The sequence below is a fragment of the Nanorana parkeri genome, unplaced genomic scaffold, assembly GCF_000935625.1.
Source record: "Nanorana parkeri isolate BGI_ZX_2015 unplaced genomic scaffold, ASM93562v1 scaffold1652, whole genome shotgun sequence".
NCBI lineage: Eukaryota > Metazoa > Chordata > Amphibia > Anura > Dicroglossidae > Nanorana > Nanorana parkeri.
This window is the reverse complement of record NW_017307920.1, coordinates 11,119-29,483: the sequence shown is the minus strand read 5'-3', so window position 1 is coordinate 29,483 and position 18,365 is coordinate 11,119. Positions and strand designations below refer to the sequence as shown.

The following is an 18,365-nucleotide window of genomic DNA, read 5'->3' as shown; positions in this document are numbered from 1 at the left end:
GTGGGGGGGGGGGGGGGGGGGGGGGGGGGGGGGACGTTCCTGACATACTCATTCATGTTTTATTTCAATTCCTGTGACAGAGGAAGATTTCAAATACCAGTTTACAGCCAGGGGACCTTTTATGTCAGATTCGACCATGAATTATTAATAAGAAAATTATTGCATTATTTTCCTTGGCTGTGCGGTGTGGGTGATCATTTAGCAGTGGAGGGTTGCCTCTTGTAGCATATAAAGCAGTCAGTTGACTGAGCTGCCCTTGTTATATCAGCACCCATTTTGAGTAATGCAGAGTAGTGCCCATTATGGTTCAGTGGGTTTAATCTGCTGGATGATTATGAGTGTTGTATTAATTCATGCAGAATATAAGAGGTTTGTAATGTTCAGGCAACAGAAAAATGAAGACATTGTTTTGTGGCTTTCAGAAGTGTCTGGTGAAGTGTATATAGAGGTTCATAATACAAGAGAGCTCAGTGACCCGGAACTTTGTGTTCAACAACATCATGTTTTGTAAAGCAATTATTTTTAATTGTTTTGCCACTATTCGAGATTTGCTCACTAAATTTACCAATGCAGCTTTTAACCTTGACATTAAGTAGTTGAAAAAAGCTTGTTTGCTCTTTATCAATTCTTTCTCTCTGTACACAATCAAGATTTACAATGAAAAATGTTTTTAATATGTGTACGTCTGCCTTTTGGCTTACTTTGTCTTACTGAAAATTCAGACATATCCATCAGATAAGTCACCTATCTGAAGCTGACCATACACTGCTCTATTTGTTTCTGTTTATTCCACGGGCTGAATGAAAGAAATAGACCAGATTCCTCCATTAATGCTACAAGAGCGTTGATCGAGGAATCCCTGCTGTTTCCTTTGTATTCTGACAGCTCGTTGGCTTCCAGCTCTGTTTGTAAGAACAATTTCCGACTGGCTCCTTCGCACAGCTGATCGAGGGATGTTGGCTGAAAGGGTGCTGACAGTGGCACCCACTGTGTGAATTTCGTACGGTACCAGCTGAAATGCACACAGTGTATGGCCACCTTAAGTAATTCACGGAGGGCTTGTTCATACCAGCCCATATGCTAAAAAGACTTGTTTTCGCATGCGGGCTCGTGTGTGCTGTGTGCCAGCGGTGGGAGTGATGCCTTGTCATTGCTGTACAGCATTAGCATACAGCTGTTTTACCTTTTTTTTGTTTAAAGTTTTTTGACATTTAATTCATTCATATTCACCAAAGCTCATCAACGGTGCTGTAACCAGCGCTGACATGAGGCGCGGAATTGTCCGCATTTTTTGCACCACACTGCAACCCACCTCAAGGCAGCTGTGTGATTTAAACAGGGCACATAGAAAACAATTGTTTTCTATGTGCCCTTGCACTGAGTAACGTTGATCAGTTTCTGAAAAACGCCACACAAGAACAAGCATTTATACATGTAAATATTCACTTAGGCTATTGAGGTCAGTAAAAATGGGATATTTTACAACAGATGGTAAAGAGACAAAAGAAAACATTTATAAGGAAGCTGAGGGCTCCAGCTTCTGATTAGATTAAATGCTTAGTGATCTTTATATGCAGTATTTCATGTTGTATTTCAGAGTGAGGATTCATAATACAGTATTGGCAAAGATGAAAGTGCCAAATAGTGCGTGTAATTTACACGGATAATATAACATTATAATCCTTTTTTCTCTAAATGAAAACACCTTTATAATCTCCTTTTCACAGGCTTTTAAGACACTTTTCAAACACCAGTCTAGTAGTAAAATATATCCTTATAGTCTGTCTTTTATACATACACAGCTCAAGGATTTAGCATTAGAAAAAGGGGATTGCCACAAGCACACTAAGCTAGGAATATCATTCATTTCTGCATCGAAAGATAAGCTTAGTATTTGATTGGATAAACATGCTGTATAAACACGTTTATCTAATTTGCTGTGATTCCAGTTTCCAATGAGTTACAGTGTCCCCAACTTATATTTGAAAATGTAGAAAACAAAAACCTTTGTTTTTACCTTGGGATGTTATAAATGTTTAATTAGGTGTTTGTGCTGACCAGTTGGTCTGCGTATTGGGAAATGTTTGCATTGCGCTATATACAGTATATATGGCTGGTGTTTGAAAAGTGTATTAAAAGCTTAATGAATAGATTGTAATGTTATATTATCCCTGTAAATTATACGCACTATTTGGCTCTTTCATCTTTGCCATTAGTGTGTTATGTATTAAAATAGACCCCACTCTGAAAACAGTACCTCATTTGTGTATCACTCAGCTAAAGATCCTTAAATCATCTCTGAAGTGGTGCTGACACTGTCCTTCCTTCTGGAATGTGGTTACTTTTGTTCCCCGTGATCCCTGTATGTGTTGTAAAGTAGTCACTGATCCAAGCTCGCTCCTGTGATGGACTGCAATTTCACTACAAATGAGTAAACTAAACATGAGATTGTAGTCCATCCCGGGAGGGAGCTTGGAGCTGTGACTACTTTACAACACACACAGGGATCATGGGGAACAAAAGTAGCCACCCTCCAATTGTTTTTATTTTGCCGGCATTTTTTCATTTTTTTTCCATTTTTTTACATTTATTTCACTTATTTTCTATTTGGCTCGGTACCACGGAGGCATTCAGTTATTCGCTCACTGCCATTCGACCCCTATAAGAATAGGGGAGAACGGCAGTGAGTGAGCTGCCGGAGCTCCAGATGTAGGGTCGGCTGAGTCGAAGTCCCTCTGCCCCAAAGGCAGCCGTACAGAGCTGATGTACGGCTGAAATCAGCCGTGCTGAGCTGGAGTGAATAGCCGAACCTCATTCGGCTCTGTTCACTTTGGCTCGGTTATTCACTCTTCTGGAGTGTGGCTACTTTTGTTCCCCATGCTCCCTGTTTGTGTTGTAAAGTAGCCACCGCTCCAAGCTCCATGATAGACTACAATCTTACGTTCCGTTTACTAATTTGTATTGAGATTGTAGTCCATCATGGAGCTTGGAGCGGTGGCCACTTTACAACACACACAGGGACCATGGGGAACAAAAGTAGCCACCCTCCAGAAGGAAGGACAGTGTCAGCAACAATTCAGAGATGATTTGAGGATCTAAAGCTGAGTGATACATAAATAAAATACATTGCTTTTAATAGTTAAGATACTTGAATGCATTTTTAAGATTTAACTCCTGAATTTAGTGGCACTTTAATAGAAATGTTCACGTGCTGTTTTCTTTTCTTTTTTTGTATAAATATGTATTAAATGCCCTTTAATATCCCCTCTGGAGTTCAGTCCCTTGCTTATTTAATACTAAATCTCAGAGAGAGATTGGAGCAGTTCTATGTGCCGGTGAGCTAACTGCCACACCAATGCCTTCCAAATCATCAACGCTCGCTACTTGGTATTGTTTTCTATAATGTTGCTGATGTGGGAATTTCATGCAATCTTATCTTTATTAGAAATAAAATGACAGCAGAAACGGGAGCTCTTGATGTTACTCACTGCGGAGCAAGGTGCAGATTGTGTTGTGCATTGAGATTTTATAATGCCGGCGATTACATATGTTTATCTTTGTGTTCCTTTTAATTGGTGTTGACAAGGGTTTCTTCTGTTGCCGTAATGCATTACTCTTGTGTTCATAGGAAGCGAAAGACAACATGCTAGACGAATTTCCTAGTCGAACAATAACATTTTGTAGATGTAATGATTGGACACAGCCTAGTCTTTGAGTTGCTGTAATTTTTATCTCACATTTTTAACAGCTTACAGAGTGTCTAGTTGCTAGACTTCTTTGAAACGGGGCCTGATTCCAGACAACTCCGTCATATTTCTAATAGTGGGAGGTTTCAGAGCTTAGTTATGTGACTGGAGCCTGCAGTGAGCTGGACTGTAAAAAAGCATTTAAAAAAATGGCTAGAACAGGTTGTATATATGTCATATTAAAAGTAGATTGTGTGAACATGTCTGTGTTTTAACACCGCTGCAGTGTTTTCTGGATATCAGCAAGCTGATTCTTCACACAAGAAAGAAACCGGCTGCACACCAGACTATTCCAACATAGATAAAGGAATTTTATTGTATTGGACCTAATACAACAGAGATCCTTTTCTGGGAAACTCCTCTTCACTCACAGATGGGCTTAATCATAGCTGGTTATCAGTCTTCTTTGTTGCCTGGATCTTTTAAAGATCAGTAGATTACTTGACTATGTCTAAGGGCTTGTTCACAGCTTATACAGTGTGTATTCCAGGACGATTCGCTGCTGGAATGCACTGTATCACATCTCAGCTGGCTCCCTGCATTCTGGGGCATGAAGGGGTGTGGCGGTGCATTGAAGTTGGCGGTGCATTGAAGTCAGTGGCACTGCGGCCATGCCTGCAGTGCGATCGCCCGCACCAGAATGCGTGGCACATCAATGCCTGCGTTCAGGTCCAGTGCGATCAGAAAAAATGCTGCAGGGTGTGTGGCTGCAGTGCCATTATCTTCACCAGCCCCCTCCCACCCCAGAACACAGGGAGTCGGCCAGGATGCGATACAGTGCATTCCAGCAGTGAATCGTGATAGATGCACTATATATTGGGTGAACATGCCCTAAATGTAACATTGGCAGGTGGACACAGAGCAGCGCCCAGCGGGGAGGAAGGAAAGCACGGATGCACCGCACCGATGTATCTGCAGGAAGATGACACTTTCTGCTTTTAGCCAAAAGTGCCATTTTCGGCCGGCGCCCCCCCCCGGTTGTTACGCCACTGACCAGAATATATATTAGTTGGTGGCATTCTGCATTGTGCCACCATATTATACAATGCAGAATACCATGCATAATACACTACAATGCAGGATACCATGCACAATACAATGCAGAACACCAGCAGTTATAGAGGAACACCAAATCCCAGCAATAATACATTAAACACCCTGTATACTGTATTATTGCTGGGATTTGTAGTTCCTCTATAACTGGTCAGTGGTATTCTGCATGGCGCCGTATAATCATTATACAGCGCAATGGAGAATACCACCAGTTATAGAGGACTACAAATCCCAGCAATAATAAATTATACAGCGCAGTAGTGTAGTATGTCAGAAAAAAATTATTTAAAATGCACTTACAATTAAAATATGGCAATTGCACATGGATTGTGTCCACTGGAGCTTCTGTCTCTATGATTGCAATGCTCGCATAGATCCGCCCACCTGATGCATTTCGTCACTTTTGACTTCCTCTGAGGCGACGGTCTGCAGAGGCGACAGTATGCATTTTGTGTGAGATTTAACACAGCATTTTCTATATGTACACATTTTATGAGATGTACTAGCACGTTTTTTCCCCCATGTTTATTATGGTTTATAGTGTCTAGACCATTAGACTTAGAGCTTTTTCTTACCATCATCAGCACAGACATTGTGCAACACAGGTGTTGTGTATAACACAAAATTGTTTATCATTTCACATTTCATACAATTTTTTCACATTTTAGGAATATAATTTTTGAGTTTGAAGCGCAGTGCTATTTTCTTTCTTTTTTCCTATTTTGGGTGCACTCACCTATTAAGCACAGCTGCTCTTAAGGTGCCCATACACTGCTCGATTCTCGTACGAGAATCGAGCAGTGTGAACGAAGACGTGCGACCGTACAGTAGAAACGGTCGCACGTCTTCGTTCACACTGCTCGATTCTCGTACGAGAATCGAGCAGTGTGAACGAAGACGTGCGACCGTACAGTAGAAACGGTCGCACGTCTTCGTTCACACTGCTCGATTCTCGTACGAGAATCGAGCAGTGTGAACGAAGACGTGCGACCGTACAGTAGAAACGGTCGCACGTCTTCGTTCACACTGCTCGATTCTCGTACGAGAATCGAGCAGTGTATGGGCACCTTTAGAGTGTTATTTGATTCCTAGCGCAGTTTTTTTCCTATCTACCATATGTTGGTGGGTATTTGCTGTTATGTTTAAGCTGACGTGTTTAAGGAGGGCATGTGGCTATTCTTGTATGCTCACATTGTACCTCTTGTAAGTTACTTTTTCTGTTTTTGTCTGTACCTTTGGAATTGTATGCTGGCTGTTAGTATTTCATAAATAAATTAGGTCTTAACTTCCAGCAAAAGTCATAGAATAATCTTAGATGGAATAGTCTACTAAATTTGCTCTTGTTTGGATATATGCAGTATTCAGATTGCTTGTTCTGTCCTGCCAGTTGACTAGGTGAAGGAACAGAGCTCCCCAGCTGAAAAGGAGGTATCAGAATAGAGGTAGACGGGTACTCACCCCAAGGCTATAGATGGGCAGATGCATCCCCAAGAACAATGTGATAACCTCTTTGCCCATTCTGCAGAGTGCCAGAACCTGCCACGCACCTTGCCCAGTGCTAGCAAGGATACATGCTCAGTACTCTATTGATAGTTTAGGTTTCTCTGTATAGAAGTGGCACATCAGAAATTGTCCAATAAATGGTAGGGATACTGAAAGTTTGGAGCAACACTTGTTTTTATAAAGCCATATGTGTGCAGCCATTGTTCTTCCAAAGGTTATCCAGGAAAACAGTAAACTTTTCCTTAATTTACAAAGAGGGTGCGGCTCAACAATGTCTACCTTTCAGCTCATTCATTTCCATGAGTGAACCAAGGATTGTATGAAGTCTGGGCCTGTGTCTTAAACCATCTATTGAAATGAACAGTTATAAGGGAGAAGATTATTGGATAACCCATTTAACTTCAGCTTTGTCTACTAATTTTAATATCATGTACTTCACATCCAATACTTGAATTCCAACATAGGAACCAGCAGTAACAGTTGCTTATTGTGCTTTAATTCTTGTCTTGCAGGTTCGCATTGAGACAGCAACCACGTTGAAGCTGGATATCCTTTGACTATCTCTGAAACCAGAAATATACTGGTCCATTTGGAAATGCCAATCTAATTAAAATACAATCCACACCTGCTGGGTAGCATCAGTTATCTGGCCGTATGAATGAGTTAAGCATCTGAAAATAGAAATAATTGATCAGCAAGTAAACAGCAATAAAAATAGCAAAACAGCATGTGTTGAATGTTGGATGACCACATTTTTAGTAGTTTAGGTTCTGTTGTAATGCTTGGCAAAGAAAGTCATTATTTCATCCTATTCATATTACAAAAATACTATAATTAAAGCTGCACACAATTTTAGAGAGGACCAGATTAACAATTTCACCATTTGGACATTTAATAACACATTTTGTTTCACTGACTGTATTTAAATTGTGAAAAGTGGCAGTCCATCCAAAACCGATATATAGCTTTTTCTTTTTTCTTTGGGAAGGCAACAGTGAGATCTTCTTACTGCAAATGCTGTCTCCTCCTCACCCATCCTGGAGGTTTACTTTTCCTGTTGCAGCTGAAAGAATTTTGCTTAATTGGCTGCATTTTTTATTGTGAATTATGGATTTAAAAAGGCTTTGGCAGATGGTCTAGATCCAGTTTCAAGTATTAAAAGGGGTGGGAGGGGGACAACTCTGCAGCTGGTCACAGCCCCAATGAATAAATCCACAGTTAAATTTGTGATGACCCAATCTTAGTGTTACTTCAGGTCTTATAACACTGGCCAGGGCCATCTGCAGTGAACTTGCTAAAGAGACTGCTTTTGCTCACATGTTAATTAAGCTTCCTTTGGTGCTATTTATGTAGACTGTGGATGTTGAAAGCACTGCCTAGCATTTTATATTCACACCATATTTTTCAAAACCTGTGAAATATGATAACAGAATATCTGACCATCCATAGTTATGTAGTGCTCACAGATTACTCATCACTTTATAGAACGTTCTATTTACATGAAAAGACAAGGGGACATACGAACGTCACACAGTTAAGTTTCCATGGTGAGAACTAAAGAGAGAACCAATGTCCAGACGTTACTACGCCCTGTCATACCTACTAGTTTTATATTGCAAATGACTTTCTAAGGTAATGATTGTAATCTAATATTGACTGAAGAAAAGATATAGCATTGTTATTACACAACATGAGAGCAAGCTGACTCATATGCATTAAAAAAAGTGTGTAGCCACTCTTGGCTGGGGTAGAAATTGAAACCCCACATTAAAGCAGTTCTGTTTCCTAATGCCATAGAGATCACTTATTCAACATTTGCATGCATACATTTATGGCCAGTGTAGCTAGGTTAACATCAGACCAATTTTCCAGCAGGGGTTTGTTTATATTTTTTGAATGTTGAAGTGGACCTAAACTAAGAACAGTAAACATTTGCTATCTTATAGTGAACTTGTGCCCAAGCAGTACCCTAAACCTTTTGTCTGGAATTGCCATAGGCACTCCTAAGCCTACTGTTTATTTACAGTGTGAGATCTCATGCACTGCTGCCGCTGACTACTTGTTTCATGTGTTTTGGAGTGAGATTTGGTGATGTCATTACTGTGCTGCTCACTGTTCTCCTTGCTGGCGGCTCTATCATGAGGCATCAAAACCCTGTCTTTACCAAGATGGCCAACTCCACACATGCAGAACAAAGCATGGTAAGTCAGTAATGGGAAAAAGATCAGCTGCAGGGAGACCACAGGCAGAATTGGAGACTACTTCTTGCCTTTATGCCTGGCCTTTTTTTGTGACAGCTTCCAGAGTTTAGTTCCTTTTGAAAGAAATTGTAAAATAGTCCTTAATGCGTTTTCTTACCAGTTGATGATTTTGAATTCAGAACAGAACAATTCCTGCCGGTAAGTTTTGTAAAAAAAAATTTTTATAGAGATGTTAATCTTGTAGCACTAGATATGTTGACGTTTTGTATATACAACATACTGGAAACTAATATTTTTTTTAGTATAGGAAGAAATGATTGACATTCCATTTTTGTGCTGTTACTCTTTGGGGAAGTAACAATACAAAGAGCAAGAACATCATAAGATGAGAGGTCATCATTGTAATAGATCCACTATCCCCACTGCTGCAGGTCAAACATGAATGTCAGCAAAGGGAGAAAAAAAAGTAGGACATGTACTAGTTTAATTCAATCCTTCACAGACATCCTCTTTGCCTAGTGGCCATAGAGACAAGTCATCTTTTGTTGTAGATATCATTGATTTCTTATGAGATCTGATCTGTCCATCTCTCACTCTAGTTTTAAAGGAAGGAAAGGTATTTGTGTGCTTAGCACTAACATTGTTGCTACCTAATGGGTTTTCTACTTCACTTGTTGATGTATCTAATATCATTGGCACGTTCTGAAAGGTAAAAAGTAAAGGAATAAATTCGTAGTAGTAATGTTTTAATAAGTGGTCCAACAATTCAAATGAACAATGTAACTGATAAAAGTAAAAACGTTCTACAATTTGTACCATTTTTCCAATCCAGTCCCACATTTTAGGGAGTGTTGACAAGAGTCCCCCCTTTACTAAGGTAGGGGCTACTTTAATATCTTTGCTCTCGATCTACTTATAATATGTCTTAATGAAGGCTAGATTATTCATCCTAAGTAAGCAACCTTCCCAAGCGTTAAAAATGTTTACATTACTGGTGGGTGGAGTACCACATCATAGACATTATTGATCACATCTGCTAAGCTTTGCTGATCGCAGTTACATCACCTTTTCTCCTTATTTTGTGTGTTCTTTTACAGAGTAGTATTCAGTATGCTAGTTAAATGTGCCTTTTATATTGTCAAAACACTTCATGCTTCTGTAAGAAGATATTTGAGGCAGAGCTAACTAAGCGCTAGCCAGCACAGTACTAAGGCTACTAATATTGACAATGAGTTCCTGGCGTTTAATTGTTCTCATATCTCCTGCCTATAAACCTGACGTTTTAGAGGCAGTGCATCGTATGCACATTTTAGGCGTGCTTTACATGCATTTTACCTTGTTTACAATTGAGCTGTATGTAACACATTACTGAGAAATGCATCACAGAGGCAGCAAGCAGGACTAATGCACTGCACCCACAACACACCGAAACCTGCAGTCAGGAATGGGGCAATTGGCTCTGATTGCATTAGTATATATTACAATTATGTAGTGTTAGCACTTTGGATTGCTTTAAAACAAAATGATACAGTCTAGAATGCGTATTTAGACTGTATGTAACCTGTATGCCTGACTCTCTTTAACTAATACAACCATTTTTTTTTTCTTATTTTCAGTATCTGGAATCATTGTTTCAACTACTTTTTCAACTACTTCAGCAAGTTACAGAATGTGACACAAAAATGCAGGTTCTCCATGTGCTTTCATGCGTCATAGAGAGGGTCAATGTGCAGGTGACTATCACTCTTGGAATAGTTTGGATAATTATTAGAAAAGTATCTGGGCACATGCTGCATATTCTTTGATTTCAATCTATTTCACAAAGGGAATGATGCATTGCTTTATAATTCAACTCCATGTCTAGTTTTGACTTCCCTGTGGGGTTTATTCCTGCTTTTTTTTTGATTTAGAAAGCATCATGCCAGTAGCACTGTCTGTACAAATGAAGGTCAAAGGTCTCAATAGAAAGCCTGCTAGTCAGAAAGTAAAGGAGTCATATACTGGTTGGAAAGGCCTTCTGAGCCTTGCCTGAGCAGTATGAATCACTATTTAACAAGTATGGAGGGCACATGAGTGTGTACGTTATTCCCACAATACGACAAAACTGGAACTGCTTTTGTCAAGTTTTCCACTTCATCCTAGACTTCCTTGCAATGGAAATCCCATAAAAAAAACAATGTTTAACAATGTGTGCATTGCAATATTTATCAGGTCATCAATGTGCCAGAAGAACAAAAGATAGTATAATATTGTATGGCTTATTTTGAGCTAGGCCTTATACCTCACTGTTGTTGGATGTAATTTGGAGTCATGAATTTACTCACATATTCAGACAGAGCTGTACATAACAAACTATTCAGTAAGGCCGTATTTCCAATATGGAGCTAAAAATCAAAAACACGGGCATGTCCTCGATCGAGCTGTAGGAAAGCTTAAAACTTAGTAGTTAATACTTGGAACAGAAGAAGCAACAGATGTTGTGGGTCAGTCATCAGTAAGTGAATATAAACATGCTTGAGATTAACATAGGTCTAGACAAAAAAAAAAAGAGAGAGCAGCCGCGATGGACCATTTGGTGTTTTTCTGCCGTCATTTTATGTTTCTGTGTAGGTACCAGGAAATATAATTCAGTCCATATTTGCAAAGACTAAAGTACACCTGTCAGCCCGGGCAATTTAAACTGAACATATGCTGAAAAAAGTACATAGACAGAGGTAACTTTCAGTGAAAACCACATGGCAAAACAAACAGTAGGGCAAGAGTTGTAAGCAGCTGACATTGTGTGCAAAACTTGATTTTTCGCTGTAAAAGTCAAGCCTCCAGATCCCTTAATATGATGGGTGGCCTAATTGACCACTATGGAGACTTGGCAGACAGGAAAGTACCAATCTGAATCATTACCGAGAAAAATTCAAAGTTGTAATTTAACCAGTTCAGCAGCTCACACCTGTACAACCCTTATAGACCAGAGCAATTTTATTGATCTGCCTTGGGCCTGTTTATTTGTTAATAACTTTGTCATTACTTTTGTGATAATCTCTTCCAAAATAAATTTTTTTATGCAATTCATAGACAAAAAGAAAAAATCTTAGAAAAAAATAGTTTTACTGTACATAAAAAGTATATATTTTATGCTATTATTTTTACTGTTTAAAATTACTTAATTTGGGTACAGATCATTGCAAATGCTTTTTTTTTCCATTTTTTTAAAATTAACTTTAGTTTAGCTAGTAATGGTTTGAAAAATTAAAATAGAAAAAAAATTGCCAGGAAAAGAATAGCAAAAGAGAAAGAAAGTTAATTAGGACCAATTAGGGTAAGCTAGGGGTACAGTGTTTATAGAAAAGAATCAACCCCTTACAAATAGTCACATGTTGTTGCTTTGCAGCCTGGAATGAAGGCAGACACAGTTTTTGTTTTATCCAGCTGTATTTACTCAGTGCAACTTATAACATCCAAGTGAAAGATAGAACACTAACATGTCAGTAAATACAGCTGGATAAATCAAAAACTGTGTCCGTCTTCATTTCAGGCTGCAAGCAACCAAATGTGATTATTTTTGATTATTCTTTGTCCCTGTTGCTACCTTGAGATGAGTTTCATTGTCTTGCACAATAAAGCATACATGCTCCATTTTTCCCTCAATGAACCGCAGCTCACCAGAAGTCACCGCCAGTCAGCAAACCTGCAGAACAACTGTGGAGAAAACAAATGAATGGCACGGCATGTGTGGAAGGGTGTGAACAAGCCCTAATTGACATCATATGTAAATTGAAGCTCATTCCTTTGATCTTCATATGAATGAAACAGAAAAAACAAAAGTAACAGTTAGTTTGTATCTCTCTATCTTTATGGGTCTTTAAAAGCACTGCATTAGAAGGTCAGTTTTTTTAAAGCAGTAGTTTCTACAGCTATTGTATTTACACAACAGTTCCCTGCTGTCAGTTTGACCGCCAGGAATCGCTAGCGAGTGCGATAGGAAAAGTGGCAACTGGGCAGGAGGACATTGCGTATTACTGTGCACATCTATAAAGGTAGCATGCCCAGTGTCCTTAACTGTTGAACTTTATATGCCAGAGTTGAGTTTTCTATCCGATTCAGATTTTTACTTATGGTTCAGACGGCTCTTTGTGCTACATTGTAATCTTTCATGCCTCCCTGTCCTAACAAATTGGCAGTGTAAATGTTTTTTCATTCACAGTATGTTTCCAAGAGTATTGCCTATTAGGATCCCAGCTCACATTGTACTTTATCATAATTGTTTCCTGTAAGAAAAGGGGCATATCTTGGGAAACAATTCATTTTAATTGTAACGTCTATACATTGTTTGCAATGATCTAAGAGGGTCATAAAAGGTTTTTCTAGGGTTAGAAGTGCATTTCTGAAAGTTCTTGGGGTCTTGATGCTACAGCTAGGTAACTTCATTATTTTCTGCTAGTATATTAATGTAGTCACCGCTCCAAGCTCGCTCCTGTGATGGACTACAATCTCAATACAAAATAGTAAACTAAGCATGAGTTTGTAGTCCATCACAGGAGTGAGCTTGGAGCGGTGACTACTTTACAACACACACACATGGACCATGGGGAACAAGTAGTCACCCTCCAGAAGGAAGGACAGTGTCAGCACCAATTCAGGGATCGTTTCAGGATCTACAACCGAGTGATACACAAATAAGATACATTTTTGTCAATAGGTAAGGTACTTAAAACTTTTTAAAGCTTTGCGCCTGCTAAGCAGTAAAGGAGCAGCCCTACTCCAGTGTAAAAAAAACACTAAATATAGAAAATTGTACCTATTGGGCCACGCTGTAAATATTAATAAAGAAAAGTGAAAAAACAAGCCAAAAAATAGCACAGAGTATGAAAGGTAAATATAGTGTCAGCAATCAAATACAAAAATAAAATGCAATGCAATTGTTAATCCAACAAGTGTCAATGCAAAGTGCTTCTTTACACTTAAAACAGTCCAAAACTCTTCACCATAATGTGATAATACAACAATGGATCTTTTTCACATGTGCAAAACTTTCAGTGACCTTCACCCATGAAGACGCTCAGGAGTGCAGCTCACCTTAAATGCAGACCCAAAGTTCAGGTCTGAAAGCGTTGTTCCTCCTTATAGCTTGGGTGGAGGAAAGCCCTCAGCGAATCCACTGATAAAAGAACTCCCGCTTTCTTTTAGACTCCTCTGCTGAATCGACCAGGTAAGCCAAGTGGCTAACTCTGCCGATTACCCCAACGTTAAAGGTTGAATATACTCAAAGTCCCATGCAGCAACAGATAAAACAAACATTCGTAGTGCAGACTGTCTCTTATAAAAAACACTTTATAAAAAAAAAACTACCCACATATAATACATGAAAAAATCACATAAAAAAATTCCCGCAGCCGCTGTATGGTCCGTGACCAGCGTTCGTCCGTGACACTCCTAGCTCCACCCTACGCGTGTTGCATCTGTGACACTCCTGACGAAGTCGCGTACAGACGTATCACTCGTAGGGTGGAGCTAGGAGTGTCACGAATGAGTGCTGGAACTACAAATCCCATCATGCAGAGCCCTCTGGGGGTCTTGTCTGTGACTGTCAGAGTCCTGCAGTGCCCCATGGGACTTGTATAGCCACACTGGCATAGATACAGTCCAGAAATAGATTATTGTATGTAACTTGCATACACTTGTTTTAAGCATCTTAGCTCTCCACAGTGTAAGGATGAGGAAGCCATGGTTTTGAGAGTAGTAAGGCAATACACCTGTACAGGTCTTTGGGTATTTGGGCCAAAACCAACCAAAAAAGACCTTCTCTGACATATTTGACAATACTGCTTTGACAGATTTTAATCTGGCTTCAGAAAAAAGCACAGTACAAAATGAGTCCTGGTCCACTTATTAAATGACCTATAAATGGCTAGAGACAAGTGAGGATGCTCCATCGTTATCCTAATTGTTATTTCAGCCACGTTTGGCACTATGGGCCATAACAGCTTACAGGATCCCTTAAAGCTACTTTGCGTTCTAGATTGCTCAGCTGCTTCTAATCCTTCTTGTCAGGGAAATCACAAAGGGTAACAGCAGGAATACACTCATCCTCTTCACTTCCATTACATTACGGGATGCCACAGGGCTCAATTTTCTCACAATGTTACTTGCAATATACAGTATGTGATTCGATTGGCAAAGATCATCCAACGCCAGGGTCTTACCTTCCATTGCTATGCAGATGATACACAAAGCTACATGTCTTTCAAACCAGATGCTGAGGACCTTGTGAACTCAGGTTTTGTTTTACTAACACACAAGTGGATGAACTGTAACTGGCTTTAATTAAACCCAGACAACACAGAAAGGCTTGTAATTGAAGGACAGATGCTAGATTGTAAGCCCTCACAAGCAGGGCCCCCCTTACCATCTTGTCTTGAATTGTATTGTGATTGTAATATCTTCCTTATATTGTAAAGCGCTGCGCAAACTGTTGACACTATATAAATCCTGTATGATGATAATAAAAACAGCGAACCCGTCCAGCTGGTTTAAACCTTGGAAATACAATTCTTATGTTCTCAGACTGTGCGCAGCCTGGGCATGAACCTAGGTACTGACCTATCGATTAAACAACGGGTATCATCTGCCACCTGGTCCTCCTTCCACCTGTTCAGGAATATTACCAGAATAAAACATCAGATTCTAGCAGAGGATATACCAAAATTAGCCCATGCTTTTGTTTCATTCAGATTGGATTACTCAACTCCCTCTACTATGGTCTCCCTGAGAAAGAACTATGTTGTTTGCAGCTGGTACAGAATGCAGCAGCCAGGACACTCGCCTACCAATCCCATCACTGCCACATCACCCCAGAGGATATCCTTCAAATTCCTCCTTCTCACTGATAAATCACTAAATAACTTGGGCCTGGTTATGCGCCTTAATTTCTGGTTACTCAAGCTCCCTCTACTCCTCAGAGAAAGTGAAACATGACATGTAGCCAGAGTCGTCTTGACATCTTTTGATCCTTCTGCCATGCAGCACACACAATATGGAACTCAGTATCATCTATTGTCCAGAAAACACCCTCCCTGGATGCTTTTTTAAAGTAGACGCATGGAAAATCCTTCTCTTGAAGTTTCCCAGCACCAATCTGATCAACACTTTGAGTCCTCAGGGGGAAAGAACTATAGAAGTATTATTACTATTATTTTTACTATTATTATTTTCATGTAGCCAAAAAAGATGAGAAGCTTTCTCCACATTTTAGGATCAGGGACAGCAGTTATTAGTATGTGATGTGAGGAACAATTGTTGTGCATACCTTCTGTTTCAAAGAGAACCTGCCATGCTACAAATGCAGTTACCCATTTTTCAGTAAGAAATGTATGTCTATGCTAAAACTAAGAAATATTTTTTCAAATGTGAATACCTTCTGTTTTAAATTGAACCTGTAATTATAGAAACCCAGGAGCTGTTATTAATATATATGTTTTAATATTCTACCCGTCCACATGCCGCCGTGTTTAATCTGCACTGCCAAACAACATCTTGTCCCTGGTCATTGACTTAGTCAAACGATGGGTATGCCAAGCTAGAAAATTAAAGGAAATCTGTCAGGGAAAAAATAAAGTGTTGGGAATATAAAGCAAATGTACCTAGGGGTGCATATAACATAAGCCTGCAGGCAGTTATGGCTGAATGGCAGGCCATTGGGACTGGGAACGCTCTGGCATTTTCCTGTTAGTGCAGAAACTACCTCACCTTTTCCCACCTTATTTGTACATATTTGTATTGGACAGTGAGGCAGCCCATCATAGTGATGGACCAGAAGCGGCAAGCTTCTTCGTTGCCGGGTGAGCTTTTTTTGTCAGAATAGTTATTGGCTGTGTCTGCAAGCTTTGGGAGAATGTTGGAGGTATGTACACATCTAGGAGCCTGCACATTATACTGGCAGCAGTTTTTTTTATTGCTCTCACACCAATAAGAGAAATTGTTCTTTAAATCAGTAGGCATTGGTCACCCGTACTTCTTGATGACAGGTTCGCTTTAAAAAGGCAGAGCTGTCTTTAAAGATTGCAAATGTAAGACATATCCCAATGTAGTATTTGGTTTGACTTGTACTGTTTGTATTTTGCATTCTGTGTTGATGACCCATCTGTAACGCAATGTCTTTACCAATTTCAATCCAGATCAGGCCCTACGTTGGCTGCCTAGTCCAATACTTACCTCTGCTCTGGAAACAAAGCGAAGAGCACAATATGCTACGATGTGCTATACTAACAACACTAGTTCATCTAGTAAAGGTAAATGACGGAAAATTCTGATGTTCTTGTATTTAATAAAGTGCCTCACATGATCTATTCTTAGGTTATTTATTACACCTCATGGCAGGGGTTGGCAACCTCTGCAATTCAGGTTTTGTGAAATTGCAAATCCCATGAGGAACTGCAAGAATGACGGGATTTGTAGTTTCACCACAGCTGGAATGCCAAGGTTGCCTACACCTGCCTTATGGGATGCAAGTTGTGATAGACTGTGCTAAAATACTCTCAGTCTTTGTTTACTTTATTTTCACCTCTTATGCTCACTGGATTGTATTTATGGCGGAGCAGCATTAGGGCAGGAAGTGCGTTAGGCCTGCAAATCGCTACCTCCAATCTCTTCTCCATAACATGGAGGGAAGGTTTCTTTTTAGTCCACAGATTGTGTGAACAGTGTGAACAGGGCTAGTTTAGAATTTCTATGTTGTATTGTCAGTACTCTGCTGGTAATTAGGAGCTCATTGGATTGCTGGCAGGATCAACAGCTTTTTTTTTTTAAAGCACTTATCTCAGACAAATATAACAAAATGCTTTTAATGGTAAGAGCCCAAAAGGATGCCAATATAAGAAGTTCATTATTAGGGTTTACATACATTTTGAAATCACATAGTCCAGTATAATATATAGGTGTTAGGTGTCTCCCATAGAAAATTGTGAGGCTATTACCTGGTTCAGGACTGCCTAATGTAAATAAACGGGGGCATCCTAAAGCAGTTATACCAAGATCACGGCTGCTGCACCGTTGATAGCGGTTTAGACAACCGGCAATGGCTGTTCACTTACAAGGAATCCGGCGGCTATACAGCTGCCTGATCGCTTGTACAGTGGCGGGGAGTGTGCACAGCCGGCAACTATACTGGGCTCTGCTGTCCCCCATGCAGGCCCAAGACCACCATGGCAGGTCTGTCGACTACGATCTGAGGGAGATCAGCACACTCCTCTCCAGTCACTGAACCCGCAAGCGATGTTTATTATATCTCTTCCGGTTTCAGGCTGTCATTTTTCCGACTGCTGTAGCCAGAGAAGAAGCTATTGAAGCAAATTGCTTCTTTGGGGTACCTAGGTGACATTAATGGCCTAATAGGCCCCTGAGGACTCCATAAAGAGGATCTGTCACATCCTCTTTGCTATTACATAAGGGGCTAGGGGGTTAGCCCCCTATGTGCTAGCAATAAAGTTAAGTGAAAAACTATATTCTGTTTCTGTGCACTAAATTTTTTTAGTGTATTTTATCACACACATACTGGTTTGATAAACATTTGCGCAAATACCGTGTGACATAAAAAAATTGCAACTATCTTTTCTTTATTTTTTATAGGGCTTCTGCTTTCAGAAAATATATAATTGTTTTGGAGGTTTTATGCTGTTTTCTGGCCAAAAATTCAGATTTGATCATGTGTGCTAAAATTGAGAAATTGCTCTGGTTGGCAAGTGGTTAAAAGATAACTTTTTATCCCATAGTTCTCTTTAGGATCACCAGAGGACATATACTAATGTCCTCCCGTGACCCACAACCCAGTATATGGCAGGCTTTTGCCCGCTATATGCTCAGAGCGCCG

The 18,365-nt window shown here is 39.8% G+C and overlaps 1 protein-coding gene across 1 annotated transcript in view; it reads left to right on the top strand.

Annotated features, from left to right (window-relative positions):
* IPO11 (importin 11) overlaps positions 1-18,365 on the top strand; it is a gene marked incomplete at its 3' end in the record, with an annotated part of 147,463 nt that overhangs the window by 118,932 nt on the left and 10,166 nt on the right. The window contains exons 17-20 of the mRNA XM_018571001.1: positions 6,815-6,848; positions 8,661-8,701; positions 10,120-10,236; positions 16,675-16,788. Of these exons, the coding sequence (XP_018426503.1) occupies positions 6,815-6,848; positions 8,661-8,701; positions 10,120-10,236; positions 16,675-16,788 (306 nt within the window). The remainder of the gene's footprint in view (positions 1-6,814; positions 6,849-8,660; positions 8,702-10,119; positions 10,237-16,674; positions 16,789-18,365) is intronic.